The following is a 20,278-nucleotide window of genomic DNA, read 5'->3' on the forward strand; positions in this document are numbered from 1 at the left end:
TTAGACATAGCAAGCTGTCATTATATCTCTCTGGTAACAGACCAGTAATCCAATATGGCCTCTTCCATAATAGAAACTTTGGCAAGACCCAGAGAAATTATTCTGCATCACATTAGGTCTTTGTGCTTGTGTGGTATAAACAAAAAACATGATATGTACAAGTAGATGTATTTTGTAGTATGTTACTTTTTAAAACACAGAACTTTTTTTTTTTGAAAATTATAATCTTGGCAAGCAAAATCATTTTTGACCTTGAAAGCAGAATACAAATCTCTGAAAGGGAAATATAGTAATTATAAGGATTTTCATCCATTATAAACCTAGGCTAAGAAAAAATAAATTTTTCTTTAAACATAATTTATTTCAATGTATTATTTTAGGATTATATTCTTTATATATTAACATTATTATTTATTTTTTTAAAGATTTTATTTTTTTCCTTTTTCTTCCCAAAGCCCCCTAGTACATAGTTGTATATTCTTTGTTGTGGGTCCTTCTGGTTGTGGTATGTGGGACGCTGCCTCAGCATGGTTTGATGAGCAGTGCCATGTCTGCGCCCAGAATTCGAACCAACAAAACACTGGGCCGCCTGCAGCAGAGTGCGCGAACTTAACCACTCGACCGCAGGGCCAGCCCCTATTAACATTATCGATATTAATAGTATTTTGTTTAATTATTTTTGTCACAGAAGAAACCTTTCATGAGATATAAAATATTCTCAATTTTTGCATTAGATTTTAAATTATTGAAAAATAATTATATTTAGTTTTATTTATGAAGTATTAAAGACTCGTCAAAATTAAGTATGTCTTCATCTATTTCATTTGCCAGATCACTCATTCTTTTAATGTATAGGTACAATGTGCCCTGTTGACTGAATTTTGGCTTTGTGGGTGATACAAAGATGAATTAAATGCTGTCCTTGCCTTTAAAGAGCTTGTAATCTCATGAAGAGATGTGACAGTTGCCTATATGACTTTAATCCTAAGTAGAAAGTGAGGAGAAAGGTGTTTGTGTGTGTTTTTTTTTTTTTTTTTGCTTTGGAGCAAACCTTTGAAAGACTTAGTGGTTTACAACAATTGATTATTTCTCATGATTTTGTGAGTCAAAAATATGAACAGGATTCATCTACATGGGTCTACTTCATGAGCCATTCACTCAGGGCACTCCTTGGGCTGCTTGAAGCTTGCAGCTCAGCTGAACTCGAAGGTCCAAGCAGATATTACTGATTATGTCAGCAGGAGTAACCAAGTAAGGCGCTCAGAAAATGTACCCATCCATAAAAGCAATGAGAACACAGGTAAAAGTGGTCAAAATAAATATTTTCAGAACTCTGGAAATTAACTGAGGGCTTACAACAATCTAATAAGTGTTTGTTGAAGAAAAACACTAACTCTTGGTGTGAATAGCAAGCTTTGTGGCATTTTAATTTGTCCTGTTCACATCCCTCTCTCCTCAAGACAATGATAGATTTGAAAACTAACAGCTGCATAATCACCAGTGCAAACTAGCAGCCTACCAGCCATTGGAGGAGGAAGAATGGGTTTGCAGGTCAATAAAAGCCCCATTCCCAGACAACTGTCATCATTTTACCTGACTGGTAGTTCCTTGGAAACCCTTACTCACAGGGCTTGTTTTTATTTGACCTGACCCAGAGCTCTGTCAGTAAGAACAGCCTTTTCCCCCTGGCATTTGTTGAAAATAATCAATAGCAATTGTTTAATAATGCAGCTGCCCAAGACAGCAGTTACAACTGGGGCAAATGAGAAGATGACCAAAAATTTTTTGAAAGAAAATATGGGGAAGGAGATGTCCATAGAGCATTAGAGAGCTCCAACCTACTTGTGGGAATCCAGACATATATGTCTATACACAGGGCTTTGGAGAAACTCAGGAAACATCTGAAAAGGCCTTAACGCTTATAGCTCTGGCCAACTTTGAAGCTCTGAGCAAGCATAAAGTGAAGGCTAAGGAGAGTTGTAAACTGCCTGCCTGAGCATTGAAGACATTCTCCAACATGCACAAATAGTCCTCAGCAGAGGCAGGATGCTTGTAGGTCAAAGCCACTTAACAGTTCAATCATTAGCTGACCACTAAACTAACTGAGCAGAGACTCCAGTGGTCACACATGATAACGAATGCACACTTTACAAAATTAGTTCAGGAAAGTGACTACGCAAGCAAATAGCAGCAACAACAATGACAACAAAAATAACAAAGAGCAACAACAGCAAACCTCTGATGGGTTGGGAATGAAATGATTCCCAGAGTTGCCACATTATATTATTTAAAATATTTATTTCTCAATTAAAAAATTACAATATATGCAAAGAAACAAAGTATGACCCACACACAGAGAAAAAAGCAGTTAATAGAAACTGTTCCTGAGGAAACTTAGATATTGAAATTACTTGGCAAAAACTTTAAATTGGCTATTTAAAATATGTTCAAATAACTAAAGGAAACCATCTAATGAACTAAAGGAGTGTATAAAAATGATATCTCACCAAATAGAGAACACCAATAAATAGGTGGGAATTATTAAGAAGAAGCAAACCAAAATCTTGGAGTTGAAAACTGTGATCATTGAAGTGAAAAATTTGTAAGAGGGCTCAAGAGCAGATTTGAGGTGGCAAAAGAAAGAATCAGAAAACTCGATAAGTCAATTAAGACTAAGGAAAAAAAAAAAAGGAATGAAGAAAAATGAACACAGCCTCAGAGACCTGTGTGATACTGCCAAGCATGATAGAAGTCTCAGAAGGAGAGGAGGAAAGGAAAGGGAAAGGAAGACTATTTGAAGAAATAATTGCTGAAAACTTCCTGAGTTTGATGAAAGCCATTAATCTGTACATTTAAGAAGCTCAACAAACTTCACCAAGTAGGATAAACTCAAAGAGATCCAGTGATCTATTACTGCCAAAACCAGAGAGGATCTTGATAGTGTCAAGAGAGAAGTGGTTCATCATGCATAAGGAGTTCTCAATAAGATTAAGCTGACTTCTCATCAGAAACCATGGAGGCCAGAAGGCAGTGGGGTGACATAGTCAAAGTTCTAACGGAAAAAGGATGACAATCAAGGAGTCTCCCTCCAGCAAAACTATCCTTTAAAAATAAAACTGAAGCTAGGACATTTCTAGATAAAGACTGAGAGAATTCATCACTTGCAAATCTGCCTTACAAGAAATACTAAAGAAATCCCTTCACGCTGAATGAAAGGAAACTAGAAAGTGATTCAAATCCACACAAAGAAATAAAGAGCACTGATAAAGTTAATGACATAGATAAATATAAAAGACGGAATAAATGTGTTTTGTTTGTAACTTTTTCATTCTTTTATCAGATTTAAAATACAGTTGTATAAAGAAACAAATAAATAAATAGAGCAGTAATTATAAATCTATGTTGATGGACATATAAAGCCTACAGATAACAGTTTGTATGACAATAATAGCATAAAGGGAGGAAGAGGAAACTGTTATATAGGAGCAATATTTTTATATACTATTGAAATTAAATTGGTATCAATCAGAACTAGATTGTTGTAAATTTAAGATGTTCAATCTGCAGGGCAACTACCAGGAAAATAACTCAAAAAATATAGTAAAAGAAACAAGGGAATTAAAATAGCACACTAGACAATATCTGTTTAACACAAAAGAAGGCAGTGATGGAGGAATAGAGAAACTAAAAAGGACATAAGATGTGTAGAAAACAAATAAGAAAATTTTTATTGTTCCATCAAGTTGATTCTGACTCCTAGAAACCCTGTGTACAGCAGAGTGGAACCCTGACTGGTCCTTTTGCACCATCCTCTCACCTTCTGGCACCATATCAGACATGCTCCACTACTATTTATAGAGTTTTCATGGCCAATTTTTTTGGAAGTGAGTGGCTGGGTCCTTCTTCCCAGTCTGTCTTAGCCTAGGAGCTCCTCTGAAACCTGCCCACCATGGGTGACCCTGCTGGTATTTGAATTACTGGGGGCATAGGAAATAATAGGAAAATAGCAAACATAAATCCTACCTCAGCTGTAATTATATTAAATTTAAATATTAAACGCTTAAATAAAAAGACAAAGACTTACTGAATGGATTTTAAAAAAAGAAAATGTGGTTCAACTAGGTGCTCTCAAAAAGAGATACACATTAGATTTAAAGTGAAAGTACAAAGGATTCATTAAAAGTAAGAGGAGAAAGATATATCATGAAAACAGAAATTAAGAGAGACCTTGAGTGGCTACACAATTGTCTTAGTCAGCTTGGGCGGCCACAACAAGATACCATAGACTGGGTGGCTTAAGCAACAGAAATTTATTTCTCACAGTTCTGGGGGATAGAAGTCTGAGAGCAGGGTGCCAGCATGGTCTGGTTCTGCTAAGGGGCCCTTTTTACTGACTTACAGATATCCACCTTCATTCTGTGTCCTCAAATGGCAAAGAGAGAGAGATGGAGAGAAAGAAAGGGAGAGGGTCTCTTCTTATGAGGGCACTAATCCCATCATGAGGACCCTTCTCTCAGGACCTCAGTAAACCTAATTACTTCCCAAAGGTCCCATCTTCAAATGCCGTCACATTGGGGACTAGGGGTTCAACATAGGAATTTTGAGGAGACAAAATTCAGTCCATAGCACTAGTACCAGACAAAATATGCTTTAAGGAAAAGCTGTTAGAAGAGACAAGGAAGGGCATTTTGAAAATAAGAGTGTCCATCCATCACGACAATATAACAATTATAAACACATATGCACCCAACAATAAAGCCCCCAAATTCGTGAAGCAAAAACTGACACAATTGAAGGAAGACATAGACAATTCAACGATAATTGTTGGAGACTTCAGTACCCCATTTTCAAAACTGATAGTACATTAGACAGAAGATCGATACGGAAATAGAAGACTTGAACAAATCTATAAACCAATGAGACGTAAGAGGCTGTAGAACATCCTACCCAACAGCAGCAGAATACACATTCTTCTCAGGTGCACATGGAACATTCTCCAGAATAGGCCATGAGTTAGGCCATAGTCTCACTAAGTTTAAAAGGACTGAAACCAGCCTGCTGTTATAGGATTTTATAAGCAGTCCCATTTCTACCCCTAGGTTTTCAATTAACAACCTTGAGTTCTAATTTTGGCCGTGCACTATATTTCCCTACTCTCTTCCAATTTATATCACTTCCTTATATTTTCTGTCGATGTTTTCCTTCTCCCAACCGATTTTTAGAAACAATTAGGGCAGAAACCTTTCTTTTTCCATCTTTGTAAGCCTCAGAGTGCTTTACACATGATGGGTGCTTAGCAAACCTTTGCGTAGATCCAAGATGGCCAACTAGCGATTGCTGTTTTTATTTGGTTTGCACAGTGTTGGTCTGGATAGTGTTTATGAAAAATCTGAATTAATTGCCAAAATTAAAACTCTAAACTTTTCAGATAAAAAAAATCTGGGTATTTGGCTTCTCTTGAAAAATGGGATGATCTGGCAACACTGGACCCACGTTCGCATATGGTAACAGTTGGCTGGAGCTGGATAGCAGCTGCCCCTGTGGAGTGGCTGGGCTCTCAGTTTCCCTCAGTCCACACATGTGTCCCCCACATGAAGATGAGTGTTAGTTGCTGTTATTAACTTGCTTACTCTATTTGTTTTTCCTGTAGAAGTCTTAAGAGAGTGAAACTTTCTTATATGAACATTTCTATCCAAGATGGAAAAACCAAAGCTAGATTGAGAGGGCCTGTGTTGGTGGTTTTTTTAAAATTTTGATTGCTTATATCTGAATTCAATTCATTAATTGTTTCCTTTAATAATATTTATTGAGTACCTGTCTTGTGCAGGCACTCTTCTAGATGCCAGGAACAAGAAGGTGAATGGGATAGAAAAAGAAACTAAGGAAGCTACATTCTAGTGTCCCGGCTGGGCCCTATAGCCATGTAGTTGTGGCTCTTGGCTTATATCAATGAAGAAAGGATATCTTAAGTGTTAAAAACCTTCAGAAGGGGGCCGGCCCTGTGGCAGAATGGTTAAGTTCGCGCGCTTCACTTCGGCAGCCCAGAGTCTTGCTGGTTTGGATCCTGGGCACAGACATGACATCGCTCATCAGGCCGTGCTGAGGCAGCGTCCCACACAGTACAGCTAGAAGGACCTGCAGCTAGAATACACAACTATGTACTGGGGGGCTTTGGGGAGAAGAAAAGAGAAAAAAAAGATTGGCAACAGCTGTTAGCTCAGGTGCCAATCTTTAGGAAAAAACCCTCTTCGGAAGGATTCAGGGGAATGAGGCCAGTGGAGCAGCCGACTGGAATGCTTTTAGAATGCAGGAGGGTTAAGGGTGGAGCGGATAGGGACGATGTAGCTATTCAGAGTATTCATTTAAGAAGTTTGGTGGGTAGACGGGATGGTAATATAACAGTATAGGTTGGAGGAAGTTTTGTCTGTTTGTTTTATAGTGGGGGGAAGACTTGCATATATTTGTAAACCAAGATAAAAGGGCCATTGCAGAGGGAGAGATTGAAGGTTTAAAAGGAGTATTACACCCTCTAAAATGCAAAAATGACTGTAGAAGGGGAGTTGAAGCAACAGTACATCGTCAGCGACAGAAAGCAGTGGGAAGACTGATGATCCCCTCGACAGATGGGAAGAAGGGAGAACCGACCTGTTGCAGGACGGGGCGCACTGTGAGGTGTGGGCCCGTTCCCTCACCGCACCCTGAGAGACTCATCAGCAGGGGGAACCAGCTTCTGCAGAAGCTGTGGGGGGTGTGTGTGTAGTGAAAATGAGGCCCCCGGTTACCTCCTCTTTCCTCATCTAACCAGAGAAGAGGCAAGAGGTTTATTATTGAGAGAAATTGGGCCAGAGAGCCTGCAGACCAGGGGCAAGCGGAAGACAAAGACAGGAAGGAGGCCCGGTTCCAGAAACAGAGGGATAAAGTAAAAATCTAGACCAAACTGTGCGACCCCGGCACACCCACCCTGCTCTAGACAGCCTGCAGCCAGGTGAGTGCTCTTACCACGTGGGACAGAGGATTCTTCTCTGGGAAAACTGAATGCTGCTCAGGAAGTAAGCTCCCCACATTAGCAGCTCAGGGACTCTCAGTGAAATCTGCCAGCTGACCTGCTGTAGAGGAAGCTTGTTTGTTGACACACACTGTGCCAGTGTACATAAAGCTTGCAAGTGCTTCATTCTTAAATATGTACAGACTATAAATTAAACCAAAAATTAGAGTATAGCTTCCAAGATGGAAGAGAGACCCCAAACCTTCAAACGGGAAAAGCCAACCTGGATGAAATGAGACGTTCCAGGATTCAGGGAAAAACGTTTAAAAGCTCACCTAGAGGCAGCCCTGATGGCGTAGTGGTTAAAGTTAGGTGCACTCTGCTTCCGTTGCCCAGATTTGGCTCCTGGGCGTGGAACCACACTGCTTGTCTCTCAGTAGCCATGCTGTGGCAGCAGCACGCATAGAAAAACCAGAACTTACCAACTATACGCAATTATGTACTTGGGTTTTGCAAGGCAGTTGGGGGCTGCAGGGAAGAGAAGAAAAAAAAGGAGGAATATTGTCAACAGATGTTAGCTTAGGGAGAATCTTCCCCCGAAAAAAATAAAAAATAATAATAATAAAAAAATAAAAGCCCACCTAATAGATAACATCAGAGATTTATCCCGAATGCAGGATATTTTGAAAAAGATAACAAAAGAGAATCTTAGAAATTAAAAAAATGACAAAACTTCATGTTGAATAGAAGGATTGGAAAATAAATCAGGGAAATATCCCAGAAAGTAGAATAAATAAGGATATAGAAAAATATAAGAGAGAGGTTGAGAAAATCAGATCATTAATATCCGTTCTGCTTCTGTGGCCCCAGGGTTCACCGCTTGGCAAGGCATGCTGTGGCAGGCGTCCCACGTATAAAGTAGAGGAAGATGGGCATGGATGTTAGCTCAGGGCCAGGCTTCCTCAGCAAAAAGAGGAGGATTGGCAGCAGTTAGCTCAGGGCTAATCTTCCTAAAAAAATAAATTAAACAAAAGATGGGCTCAATACAGTGAATGGAAGAAAATCCCCAGGAAATGGCATTGTCAAATTCCAGACCCCTTGGGATGCAAACACAATCCTAAAAGCATCAAGGTGGAGAGAGGATAAAAGTGGAGGAAGTTGGGAGCAAGGTGGAGACACAGTTATTACTGCATGTGAGGGGCACCTACGTGTGGGTTGGGATTTCCTTTGAAAAGGGAGTTTGATGCAGTTACTAGTTCAAAATTTCTATTTGGAAGTCGATGTTTTGGTGTCATCTCTTGCCACTACCTGTGCCCAACTTTCAGGTTCATAGGTGGTCCCAAAGAGAAATGGCAGGCATCACAGCCCCGTTGTTGTTTTTAATGAACAACATTTCTTAAACCAGTACAGTAATGGTCATTGTAAAATTTGATTTAATACTGGTGACTTTCCAGAGGAAATTCCATTTTAGAAGGTTTCTTTTATTTTGAGGGATGGAAAACAAATGATTTGCTAATGCCTTACTCTCTTAGGAGGGGATATGATAATATAGAGGCAATAAAGTTGGTTGTCTCTATTTTTAATATATTCTCAAAGAAGAAGATAAAACTAGGCTATATATACACACACACACACATGCATACATATATATACATAAATACATGTGTGTGTGTTTAAGCAAGCAAGGACAGCACAGGTTTTTCATATTTTTTCCTGATTTCCATTACCACATGTGACTTTGTCTCTACCAAAAGGTACAAGTCACATTTCAGAATTCTCCATGACAGTTGGTTGTCAGTTTCAGTCGACCTTAGTGTAATATTTGAAGTTAGTAGTTATCATCTCAGTGTGTTGTGTCTTATCTATATAAACAGCTTCTGGCTATGTGAATCCTTATGAGAATTCTTACCTACTACTCCTTATGATTTTTTTAAAAGAAAAGCAAGATTCCAGCCTTCCAGAGTTTTGACATACAATACAGATAAATTTAAAAGTCACCTTGGAGGAGTGTATTTCTCCTTGTTTTCCAAAGAAAGTCTAAATGTGAGCTATGTTCACTGTGAAATTTTTTCCCTGAGTTTCTTCATGGATCCAGTGACACAGTATTTTGAAACAAGATTGAGGCAGAAGGATAATTGGACTGTCTTTTGGCTTCTTTCTGCTGCCTAGAAAGAATTTGCTCGTTTTATTTTCTGTAGGAATGAAGAGTAAGCTAAAACCTCTTTGTTGTACTTAGTGTCAGTTTTAAATTGGTACCATGAAATCAATGTTAGGAGCTCATTTTCAAGAGTTTAATATGATAAAACTTCTTCTTTGGAAAATATATATTTAGTTGTTAGCAGTTTTCTTTGAAATGCTCTGTACTTCTTTCTACCTACAAAGCCCAGGGGTTCTATTTCTCTCCTCTGTAAACCTCCACCGCTTGCCAGAGCACAGCAAATTCAGAGACTCTGCTGGAGCTTCTTGTTGGGTGAGGAAATATCACAACATAGGCTGTAACCTACTCGCTTGCTTTTACACACCCCAAGCTTTACCAGAAAATTTTGAAAAGAGAAAGAACAAGGATAAAAATTCCATAGGTAATGTAGGCTTGGCTGCTTCCATATATCCATTAGGGAGATTACTGTAAAGTGCATGATGAATTTTAAATTCATTGAGAAAAATATGACGGAAATAGTGTGTTATGTAGAACCTCATGCCTGGGTTTTCCTCCTTTGCCATCTTCAGTTTTCCCACAGAAGTTCTCTGTTTTCCTCCCACAGTAAGATCTTTCCCAAAGGCCTTCCTGAGGAGTACGCCATAGCAGCCACGTTTCGTGTACGAAGAAGCACCAAGAAGGAACGGTGGTTTCTGTGGCAGATTCTAGACCAGGAGAATATGCCACAGGTGAGGAACCATGGAGTCGTGCTGACTGGTTTTCTCTTGTGTGATTAGGAAAAGTGAATCTTGGAACTGTGTGTACCAATTTGGCAGCAGATCTGGTATCGGAATATTCTGTCTTTTAGAGGAATCACTGACAGGGAAATCCAAGTATTCTCCTAGTTAGGATGGTCTTGCTGAGATCTATAATACGAGAACCTGGTGGGTGAGACAAGATTACATTTTTGGGGTTTTTTTACTTCTAGATTCATCTTTTGTTTAAAGACGTTCAAATTGCCCTTCCTTCACAACTGCTTAATTGACACTAAGTCCTCCTCACTAACTTATCTCCTATCATTTCTGATATTATGTTATTTTTAAAGCTGTTCATTGTTTCATCTGAAAATCCTTAGTGAATTAAGAGGTGAAATATAAATATTGATTCTATCAACAAAAATTTATTGAACACGTGCTTTATGATCATTAGTGACAAAGATAAGAGATTTAGAAAGCATGATTCCTCCTGTCAGGGTGCCTAAGGCGAAGGGGGTGTCATCCAGAACAACATAATAGAACATCATCCCAGTGGGAAGATGCAGTGCAGAGGAAGGCTCGGAGTTGGGTGGCGACTGTGGGAACACAGAAAGGACAGCTCCCCAAAATGGGGCACAGGAGAGCAGGAATCCAGCAATACTTGTGGAAGAGATGGCATTGGGGCAGAAAGGCAGGGTGCAGATACTCTAGGGAGGGACATGAACCTCAGTGTTACTTATCAGCACCATACATTTGTGTTTAATTCTACACAAATCCATTGAAATGTTTTTCATCTTCACTGGTCTTTTAATCGGTTAATACAGTTACAATTTTATGATGGGAAGATGAACTGAACTGAAAGAGTAGGTCTTCTGTGAAATGCATTTTCTCTGCACCATGCAAATCATCAAAGGTTAAAGACGTTGATCTCAGTTTCCATGCTAAGGGAAGTGATCGCATTCTTATTCTTTTTAAATTAGTAACATTGGATTCTTGAATTACTCATACAGAATTATACATATACTTAGACACACACACACACACACTCACGCACACATATAGGCTCTTAGATGTTCTCTCAAGAAAGGAGCATATTATATTCACCAGAATGTCCCATATTTAAGCCATTTTTTGTAGCTGGATATTTGCTGTTCTTTTATGGTAACAAACCTGGTGGGCACAGGTGTTCTCTAGAACATTTTACTAAGTGCCTCAGTTATACTAACAGGCATCTTGGGTTTTTATTTGTGATCTTTAATAATTTTGAACATGATTTTAAAATATTTAAAAATAATTTGCATTTTTGCAGGTTTCTGTAGTCGTTGATGGTGGAAAGAAGGTGGTGGAATTTATGTTCCGAGCTGCTGAGGGAGATGTGTTGAACTACATTTTTAAAAATCGAGAACTCCGTCTCTTGTTTGATCGTCAGTGGCATAAGCTTGGCATCGGAGTGCAGTCCAGGGGCGTTTCACTCTATATGGATTGTACTTTAATTGCAAGCCGGCAAACCGATGAAAAGGACGCTGTGGATTTCCGTGGGAGGACTGTTATCGCTGCTCGTGCCTCAGACGGCAAGCCTGTGGACGTGAGTTCTGATGTTGGTTGTGAAAGAGAACTAGTAAAATTTCTAAATTAAAACGAAACATCTTATTAAAACTTTCTTCCTTTAATTGTTATGTAATATGTTTCTTTCTCAATTAATGTTAATTACTGTTTAAATTAATTTGCCATCAGCTATTTGAATTAATTTGCCATCAGATACGTGAAACATAGCTGTGTATGAATTTCCAACTGTATTTTCACATATATTATCTTCTATCTATTTTCACCCATTTTGTTTGGCCTGAATTTAAAAGAAATAGATCATGCCTTAAAAAATAAGGTTATTAAAATCAAATTTTGGTAAAAATTGAAAATATGAGACAAAAAGTAAGCTTGGTCTAAGCACATATATTTTGAATAGAAAGGACTGGAAAAAGATGAACTTGAAATTAAATGGTTCCAGATTATCTGATGCTTTCATTTGAGAACAATAGACTATTCATCCTCAGAATCACAATTTTTTTGCATTGCACACTATTTTTCATAAGCTGATAATGGCTTTTAGGGTTCTGTTGCACTGAAACACCACCACTAGTTGTATCAGTAGGTCACTAAGGTGAGAGCAGTTGCCCACTAGAACCCCTTCAGATGAAAAAGTCCTTTAAAAATTACATTGGATGCTCAGATGATATAGATTTATTGTTAATTTCCCTAGAAAACAAGGTCTATAATATTTAAAAAGTGACATATCTAAATTTGATGACTTCACGTTTCCCTGTGGGTAGAATGATGGGAAAATTCATAAACATAATCTGAATTCACGTCACCAATAGGAATTGCTAATGCTTTTAACACAAAACATTTAACAGTTTAGTTTTATTTCAAACATACAATTATGGGCAAATACATATCTGACCAGCATATTATTTCTAAAGGTCCCTGTGGAAGAAATCATACATAGATAAATAATAGATAGATGATAGATGGATAGATATTACATATATTGTATACATATTCAATGAACAATTATTTTTACACTGTCTTCTCTTAGAGACAGGGAACAAATCAGGGAGAATGTCAGGACTAGGGCTCAGTGCTGGTCCCCAGAATAGGTTAGAGCAGGAGCAGCTGGTCCTACAGACAAGACACCAGGACGTCCGGAGAGCGAGCTGGCTTGAGGATCAGAGAGTTGTGGTTGTAAGTCTAAGCCCATCTATTTAATGTTATGATCTGCTAATTTATCTTGTAAACTGTTCATTTATCTGAGTTTCGGTATCCTCAATTATAAAATAATGTTGGTAGAGTTACCAGGTATAATTGTATAGAGTATGTCCCTTGGCGCCTAGTGTGTGATCAGTTCTCTATAAATTCATTTATTTACTCAGGGCCGGACATGCCATCAACCCTGGCATAAGAGAGTGGCAAGAAAACCAAAATACGAAAAGCCTGCTACTCCTGCTCTCAAAGATCTTGAAGGCTAATGGGAGGATTACAGTCTCTATCAGTAAATGGTGGCTGCCAATAATAATAACAGTATTCATTGTAACTACAACAGGCCTGGACAGACCTTTCAGGAAGGTCTTTCCAAAGACAAGGGAGGAAGTGGAGACCAGCAGCCAGAACATCAGAGGTGAAACCTCCAGCAGAAGATGGAGTGTAGGCAGACAGGAAGTCAGTTTCAGGGCGTCCTAGCAATGGAAGCAGGGAGTAGCGGTCGTAGCTGCTGCAGGTCCCCGAGGTCGGGACTGGAATCTGGTCTCTTATGGGACTAGTGAGAGCAAAGTGGATTCTGGTTCCAGAGGCACTGGAAGAACAAGGAGCACACAGAGACAGATTCATGACCTTTCGGGAAGAGACGGCAACGAGAGCAAGTCATTGCAAGAGCAGGGTCCAGGCTCAGAGCCCACCCTCTGAAGGTGGAGTATTGTGTCCAGGCTCTCATTAACTTCTCGCCCAGGGAAAGAATTAATCCCAGAACCTGAGGCTGAAGAATATTGGGTGTGCCCTTATCAAAAGGCATAATGTAAAATTATAGGTTTACAGTAGTTTCATAGTTTAATGTGGAATCAGTTCATTTAGGATAAAAATAAAGCCATCACACAATGATGCAGCTTTTTTAGGAGATGGACACTGTTTTAGTTAAGCAAACAAATAAAATATATATTTTATTTTTAAAAGATTCTTGGTCCTACTAAAACTTGAAGTAGATTAATTTTTCATTACCTCCTTACAAGCTCTGTGGTTCAAGATCTGTTATAATGTGAAAATGTTTTATTTATTCAGAATGTATGATATTGAAAAAAATTCTAGTGCTTGGGTTTTATTTTACATATACCACCCATGTGCTTTGTGAGAAAGAGATAGGTGACAAAATTGATACAAAGGATTTTTGCTTGTTGTTTCTTTCTTCTGAGGAAGATTAGCTCTGAGCTAACATCTGCTGCCAATCCTCCTCTTTTTGCTGAAGAAGACTGGCCCTGAGCTAACATCTGTGCCCATCTTCCTCTCAAAGGATTTTTTTTTTTTAAACAAACACATCCTGTGTGACAAGGGTCAGTAAAGACTTAGCCCTAAACATTTTCCTTCTAAACTGTTGTGTCAGTGAAGGAATCTAAAGTAACTGCTGAAGAACAGAGGCATAATTAGATGGGGCTGAGTGTACTTTCAATGTCGTGGGTACTTGATGAGGTTCTACTTCGTTAAAAATTGATCATCTATCTTCAGTTAAGTAAAATAATTCATATGAAGGGCCTAGCACAGTGGATGGTACATAATAGAATTCCAGTATTTATTGGCTATTTTGATAACAATGATGATGATAAATAAGTTTTAGTTAAGAATATTAATTATTTGGAGTCCCCATTCTTCATTCTACGTAATGAGTATGTTCTGCCTGGTGTCTCATTAGACTGTGTGAGACAGTATATTTAAACTTTATAAATAAAAGTTAGCTTCAATAACCTTGCAAAAAGTTATAGAAAAGAAATCAAGTTTCGTTTTGTCTCAGAATTTTGCATTGGGTGCAAATCTTAGGCTGCTCATGTATCCACAAAGTGTCTGGAGTTTTTAATGCTTCCTATGGGCTGAATTGATTTTGTTCATCTCAGTGTGACTAATAGTTGCAGCTTTTTTTCCTCCTTTTTTGCTTTTTTAGTGTTGGAGTAGGTATTCAGAACTAAAGCAGATGTCTGTTTTCTATTTCTGTTGCAGGATTAGTCATTATGATATTACAGTAGAGTTCTTCTATAGGAAGTGCTTACTGACCTAAGTAATGCATGATCCAGCTCTGTTACATTGGGAGACAGAGAAAGAGGTGCAGAGAGGCAGAGAGAGAGAGAAAGGTGGGGAGGAGGATGGGAGGGAAGAGGTTGCTCCTGACCTGTGTTCTGTGTCATGCCATCATACGGTTACTTATTAAATTTGCAACCACAAACTAATTTAAAATAGCCTCTTTACGCATCTATCATAGGGAAATTTTCCCAATAGTCTGTACCATTTTCTTTCTCTTTTGTGGTGGGTGATCTTGCGTGTAAAAGCATGATTGCACTTTCCTTGAACTTTTAATTTCATGTCCACATGCCAAAAAAATGTGAATCTGCTGAGTAAATAGAAAGAATCAGTTATTTTTGTGAAAAGATTGTGAGTCTTGCTCAGGACTATGCCAATATAATATAAAATCCATAGGTGTTGGAGAGATTCCATGAAAAATAGATAAAAACTAAATACCATTTCTTTTTCTTATTGGTAAGTGAGCATCTGGCTTGGTGCCTCAAATAGGAGGCCTGGAACCACGGATAAAGCCTTTCTATCAGGTGCTCACACCTTTGACTCACTTTTTCTCCAGAAATTTTTACTTTGAAATATTCCTCATTTTGTGGGCACACTTTATTGTAGTGCGTGACAGTACCTCTTTTTTTATTGAATACTTCTTTTTTATTGTTTGAAATAACTAGCCCAGGTTTGCCTTTGCTCCCATTACCTGATTTTCTTTATATGTTGATTTATCTCAATAACTGAGCCTATTTCTCAAATGGTTCATAAAATCATGAGTCCTAAATTGAATAAAAACATTAAACATGTCTACTAGTAATTTGTTTATATAGCTTCTTTTTTTTTCTTTCCAGTTAAATGATCATAGTTCTTAAGTGCCTCAATGTGATTCTCCGAAAAACTAATGATGTGTCTTATTACTAATTTTTTAATAGATTGAACTTCACCAACTGAAAATCTACTGTAGCTCAGACTTCATAGCTCAGGAAGCGTGTTGCAGAATGCCGGGGACGAAGGTAAGTTCGTTTTCCGGCCTGTGAAGAGCATGGAACGCCTGTCATCTTTCAGTTGCCTGGTCCGTAGAGTCCGAAGGGAGGGCAGCCCTGAGTATCTTCTGGTGAAGCCAGGAGAGTGATTTGTTCCAAGTAAGAGACCCCTCTTAGTGCTCTCCCGTAGTTCCTTCTCACAATTTTAATCCCAGTGTGTCGTCCTGAACTTCGGGAAGGATGTTTCCTCGCTTGGACTCAACATGGTCAAAGAGAATTTACGCGTTTCTCCCTAAGCTAGGTTCTGACAGTAGCACTATCATTTTCCCGTTACAGGAGTTTTCAGTCTGTGATCAGACCACATTCTCCCTCATTTCCCTCTTCCAGCCTGTCACCCATCCTGGATAGTTTTCCTTGGTGATAGATTTTCCATCTGCATCTTCCTTGTCCCTGTTATTACTGTGGCTTGCCTTTACCATTCATGCCCAGACTGTGGTGGTACTGTGTCAGCTGCCTTACCTGTCACCAGTCCTTTTCCTTTCTAGCATGACCACAGTATGTCTCTGAATCACTGCTTTGTGTATTCATTTACTTTCTTCCACTAAACATTTACTAGTCAACAACATTGATCTTCTAGACATTGTGCTAAGGAAGAAGGCTAACAGACACGAACAAGGCATGTTCCCTGTCCTCTGTTCATCTCTTTCTCAAAGCCTTTGGTCACTCCCTGTTGGAAACAATGGAAATCCAGTTTCTTAGCCTCTCATTCTTCTTCTTCTTCTTCTTTTTTTTTTGATGAAGAAGATTGGCCCTGAGCTAACATCTGTTGCCAATCATCCTTTTTTTGCTGAGGAAGATTATCACTGAGCTAACATCTGCAGCAATCTTCCTCTATTTTATACGTGGGATGCCACCACAGCATGGCTTGATGAGCAGTGTGTAGGTCTGTGCCTGGGATCTGAACCAGCAAATCCTGGGCCACCGAAACTGAGTGCATGAACCCCACCACTAGGCCACTGGACTGGCCCCTTAGCCGCTCATTCTTAATATTCCCAGCCTAACTACACAACTGTTACTTTCTTGTACTAATCTTCCATTCAAAAAAAATTACTGAATTCAATACTTTCTGTATCTCTCATTGTGATGTCATATGTGGCATCTTATATATTGGATATAGTTGTATTTGTTTTTAATTTATTCTGCCACATTTTAAACACATTGAGGGGAGTTATACTTTTATATTCTTCTTTTTTATTCTTAGCACTTTTTTTGTAGAATAGTAGTCAAAATGTTGTTTCTTGGTTTGTTGACTTATCAACTACTGAAGGAGAAAGATGGGACAAAAAAGGGTTTTAAAGGGACTAATTCCAAAAGGTCTTACAAATAGAACATATGAAAAGTAAAAGTAAAAGGTGAAAATGTTTTTCTTTGTAGCTTAGATTTCCCAGAAGCTCTACACTTACCATAGAAAATTATATGGAAATTTTATCAATAGTTTAATAGCTCAAAAATGTTTTTAACTTCTATCACTCACTGTGGGAAGCAGAATAATAAAGTGACCAGCTGACTCAAAGCATAGCTAAGTCTTTCAAATTTATAAGTTTTGCTTATGTAACTTGGTTTCATAAAGCATATCTCCAACTCAGTTTATGGCTCTCATTCCAAGTAAAATGAAAGTCAGCCAAATACCTTTCTATAAATATCTAGAAAGATAACTTAGAATGCCAGTCTACAGGCTTGAAATACCTAGACTTCCTGGAGCCACACATTTAAGTCTTGAACATGTTAATTCTCCAAAAGTTTTTTTTTTTAGTTACACTTTTTTGATGTAAGAGCTCTTAAAATAATAATTTTCCCTGATTGAAAAGTAACATCATGATGTTTTGATGTATCTAAATATTATATTCTTGACCAATAGTCACTACTCTGTGTCATCACATGATAGATATTTTCTACTTGAATTATGAGAAAACTGTTTAAGGAAGTACAGGTTTTAGATTTGATGGAGTGGTTTGGGAAATTAAAAGCAGTGACATGACCTCACAAATTATGAAATAAAATTTTAATCATGTTTTAGGAAGGTTATTTAGGAGTTAGTTTTAAAGAGGAGAAGATAAGGTAGGAATTCATCTCAAACTATGGAAAAAAACAACGAAAGACTGTTGATTTTCCTGTTGATAATTATTTGGAGAGACATCCCCATTCTGTTAATGATCAAGAGAAAACAGAAATGTGCTATGTTTTACAAGTCGGGATATATAGTTTGGAAGATAAATAATTAGATAAAAGCCATTTAAGTGCACCTGCTATAATTTTGACACCAACTGTTTTTTTTCTTGAAAAATGTGTTGAATTCAGAAAATTTTAACGTACTTGCTTAAAAATCTAATTTTTTCCTAGAATTTAAAACCAGACATATTTTTGTTATTAATATTTTATAGCATATTTCAAAGGTGAAATTTATTCAAGATAATCCGTAAAAATACTTCTTTGCTTCTATTAATTAGATTTTCTGTTTCTGAAGCAGTCAAGTTTCATGATTATAGACAGAGAGAGAACAGAGAACAAATATGAACAGAAGGAGGAAATTAGCAACATTTGTTGAAAATAAAGAAGAAATATGATTAAAATTTTGAGGGTCAATTAACTGCAAATGTGCCAAACCAAAACCAGAGGTTGTACGATGAGAGGAGTCTGTGCTTGTACATTTTATGTTCCCTTAAGGCACCTTATGGAGCGTGTGGACAGTTTCATAGTGAAGCTTGAGACCTACTTTTAAAGTCATTTAAATCCCCAATTTAATACAGCGAATCAGTTATCTGGAGCAAAATTGTGGACTCTCACTTGGTCTTAGTTATCTGACTGGAAACCCATGGGCAGGAACTGGCTGGGAAATCGTACAGTCAGATGAGAATAATGGGCTGTTTTTTGTTAATTGTATTTTATTCGAATGTGATTTTTAGACTTATGGACTGGGAAATGTGCTAAGATAACTAAATAGCTGATTATTAAATCTGGAGGAAGTCGATGTGATAGAACCAGTGGTGAAGACAGGAAACCAGTCACGGTGCTTCCGGTGCTATTTTTCTTGCAGTTTTTGTTGTTGTTGTCAAATATTTTTACTTTAAAAGTTATTTATATTTTTTATAGAAAACTTAGAAAATATGGTCAAATTCAAAGAAAAAAGCAAATATCAACCATGATCTCCCCACAATAAATAACCACCACAATAAATGATGATCTTTTAGTTCTGTATCCTGACAATGTCCTTCCATGCATATATGTTTGTAGTTTACAAAGTAATGTGTGACCCCTTTCCCTGAGTTGCAAATGCATGAGATTGCAAATTCAGAGCTACAAACCATGGTGAGGAGCCTGGTGAATGATGCTGAGAGGAAAGGATGCCTTTATCCTCTTTAGACTCTCCATCTGGATTTATTTTTTGAGAGAAAAAAGTTTATTGCTTTGTAACCAAATTCCACTGCATGTCGTCCCACATGTTCTGAACTCACTGGATAAGTATAAAATTCATCATTTGTCTGTTACGGTGGAGACTTTTTAATAACTTTAAAGGACAATGGACTGAAATAAGATGTACTTTAAATATATACCATCTTAGAGTTAAAAAGAATTTATTTTCTAATTTTACATGGCTTTACAATCATCTTGTTGAAGTAAACTGTGTTTTATAAGTTCAAATTACGTTCTTTGAAAGTTTGTTTCCAAACACATATACAGATGTCACTTATAAATTACTTTATTGTAACGACACAATTATTATAAATGTTTAATATTACTATACTTGTCATAAATTCACCTATAATAGCTTTAGAATTTCTCACCAAAACCAGCAGTTTCTCCATTTCTAGTGTGTTGTCAGTGTAATAAGACACACGGGGGGCCTAGTGAGGGAGCAAAGGCGTTATAAACCTCCATATACTCGTGTCAACTTTTGGTTAATTAGAAGGCAGTTCTTGCGGGTAACCCCGGTCGGCCCTAGCTCAGCAGGAGCCAGTATTTGGAGTGTCGGAATGTTTGGAATTGATTCCATTTCCTAAAGCCTCTTTTTGGATTTTAGTGTCCAGAGCAGGATGGCTTTGAAAGTACCACATCGTCATCAGTACCTGCTCATGCCGGTAAAATGTCTATATATCTGCCAGCAAAACAGGGACTTAAAGCCCAGTGCCAGTGCATTCCACACAAGGTACGGTGGTTTTCGTCTACCCTTGCTACCCCTGAATGTGACTCTCGCTCTTTAGTGCTGGTTGAATCAAACTCACAAGCCACTCAGTCCCTGGGGTGGGTTAACAGAAGGGAGCTGGAGATAGGATATCCTGGATAGTTCTGAGGCCATCTGGCCCTCTTTCCAGGGTGGGCATTAGAATGAATAGGAAGGCGAAGGGAGGAACTACCTGCCATTGACAAGTACTGAGTACTTAACATGTGCCAGGAATCGGCTTCAGCTCTGGGAATTCACAGTTGAGGGAACACGGTACCCACTCTTCAACACACACACATTACTCTACGCAGTATTTCTTTGTTGTGTGCAGACTGTGCGTCCACTATCCCCACATATCCAACCAGCTGTCTCCCTCCACCGTGA

At 38.1% G+C, this 20,278-nt stretch overlaps 1 protein-coding gene across 4 annotated transcripts in view; it reads left to right on the forward strand.

Moving 5' to 3' along the window:
* COL19A1 (collagen type XIX alpha 1 chain) overlaps window positions 1-20,278 on the forward strand; it is a 312,975-nt gene that overhangs the window by 37,116 nt on the left and 255,581 nt on the right. For all 4 annotated transcript variants that reach the window (XM_023625139.2, XM_070245772.1, XM_070245771.1 and 1 more), the window contains 4 exons: window positions 9,748-9,871; window positions 11,187-11,462; window positions 15,625-15,705; window positions 19,754-19,879. In XM_023625139.2, coding sequence (XP_023480907.2) covers window positions 9,748-9,871; window positions 11,187-11,462; window positions 15,625-15,705; window positions 19,754-19,879 — 607 coding nt within the window. The remainder of the gene's footprint in view (window positions 1-9,747; window positions 9,872-11,186; window positions 11,463-15,624; window positions 15,706-19,753; window positions 19,880-20,278) is intronic.

This window comes from Equus caballus, chromosome 20 (genome assembly GCF_041296265.1).
Source record: "Equus caballus isolate H_3958 breed thoroughbred chromosome 20, TB-T2T, whole genome shotgun sequence".
Classification (NCBI taxonomy): domain Eukaryota; kingdom Metazoa; phylum Chordata; class Mammalia; order Perissodactyla; family Equidae; genus Equus; species Equus caballus.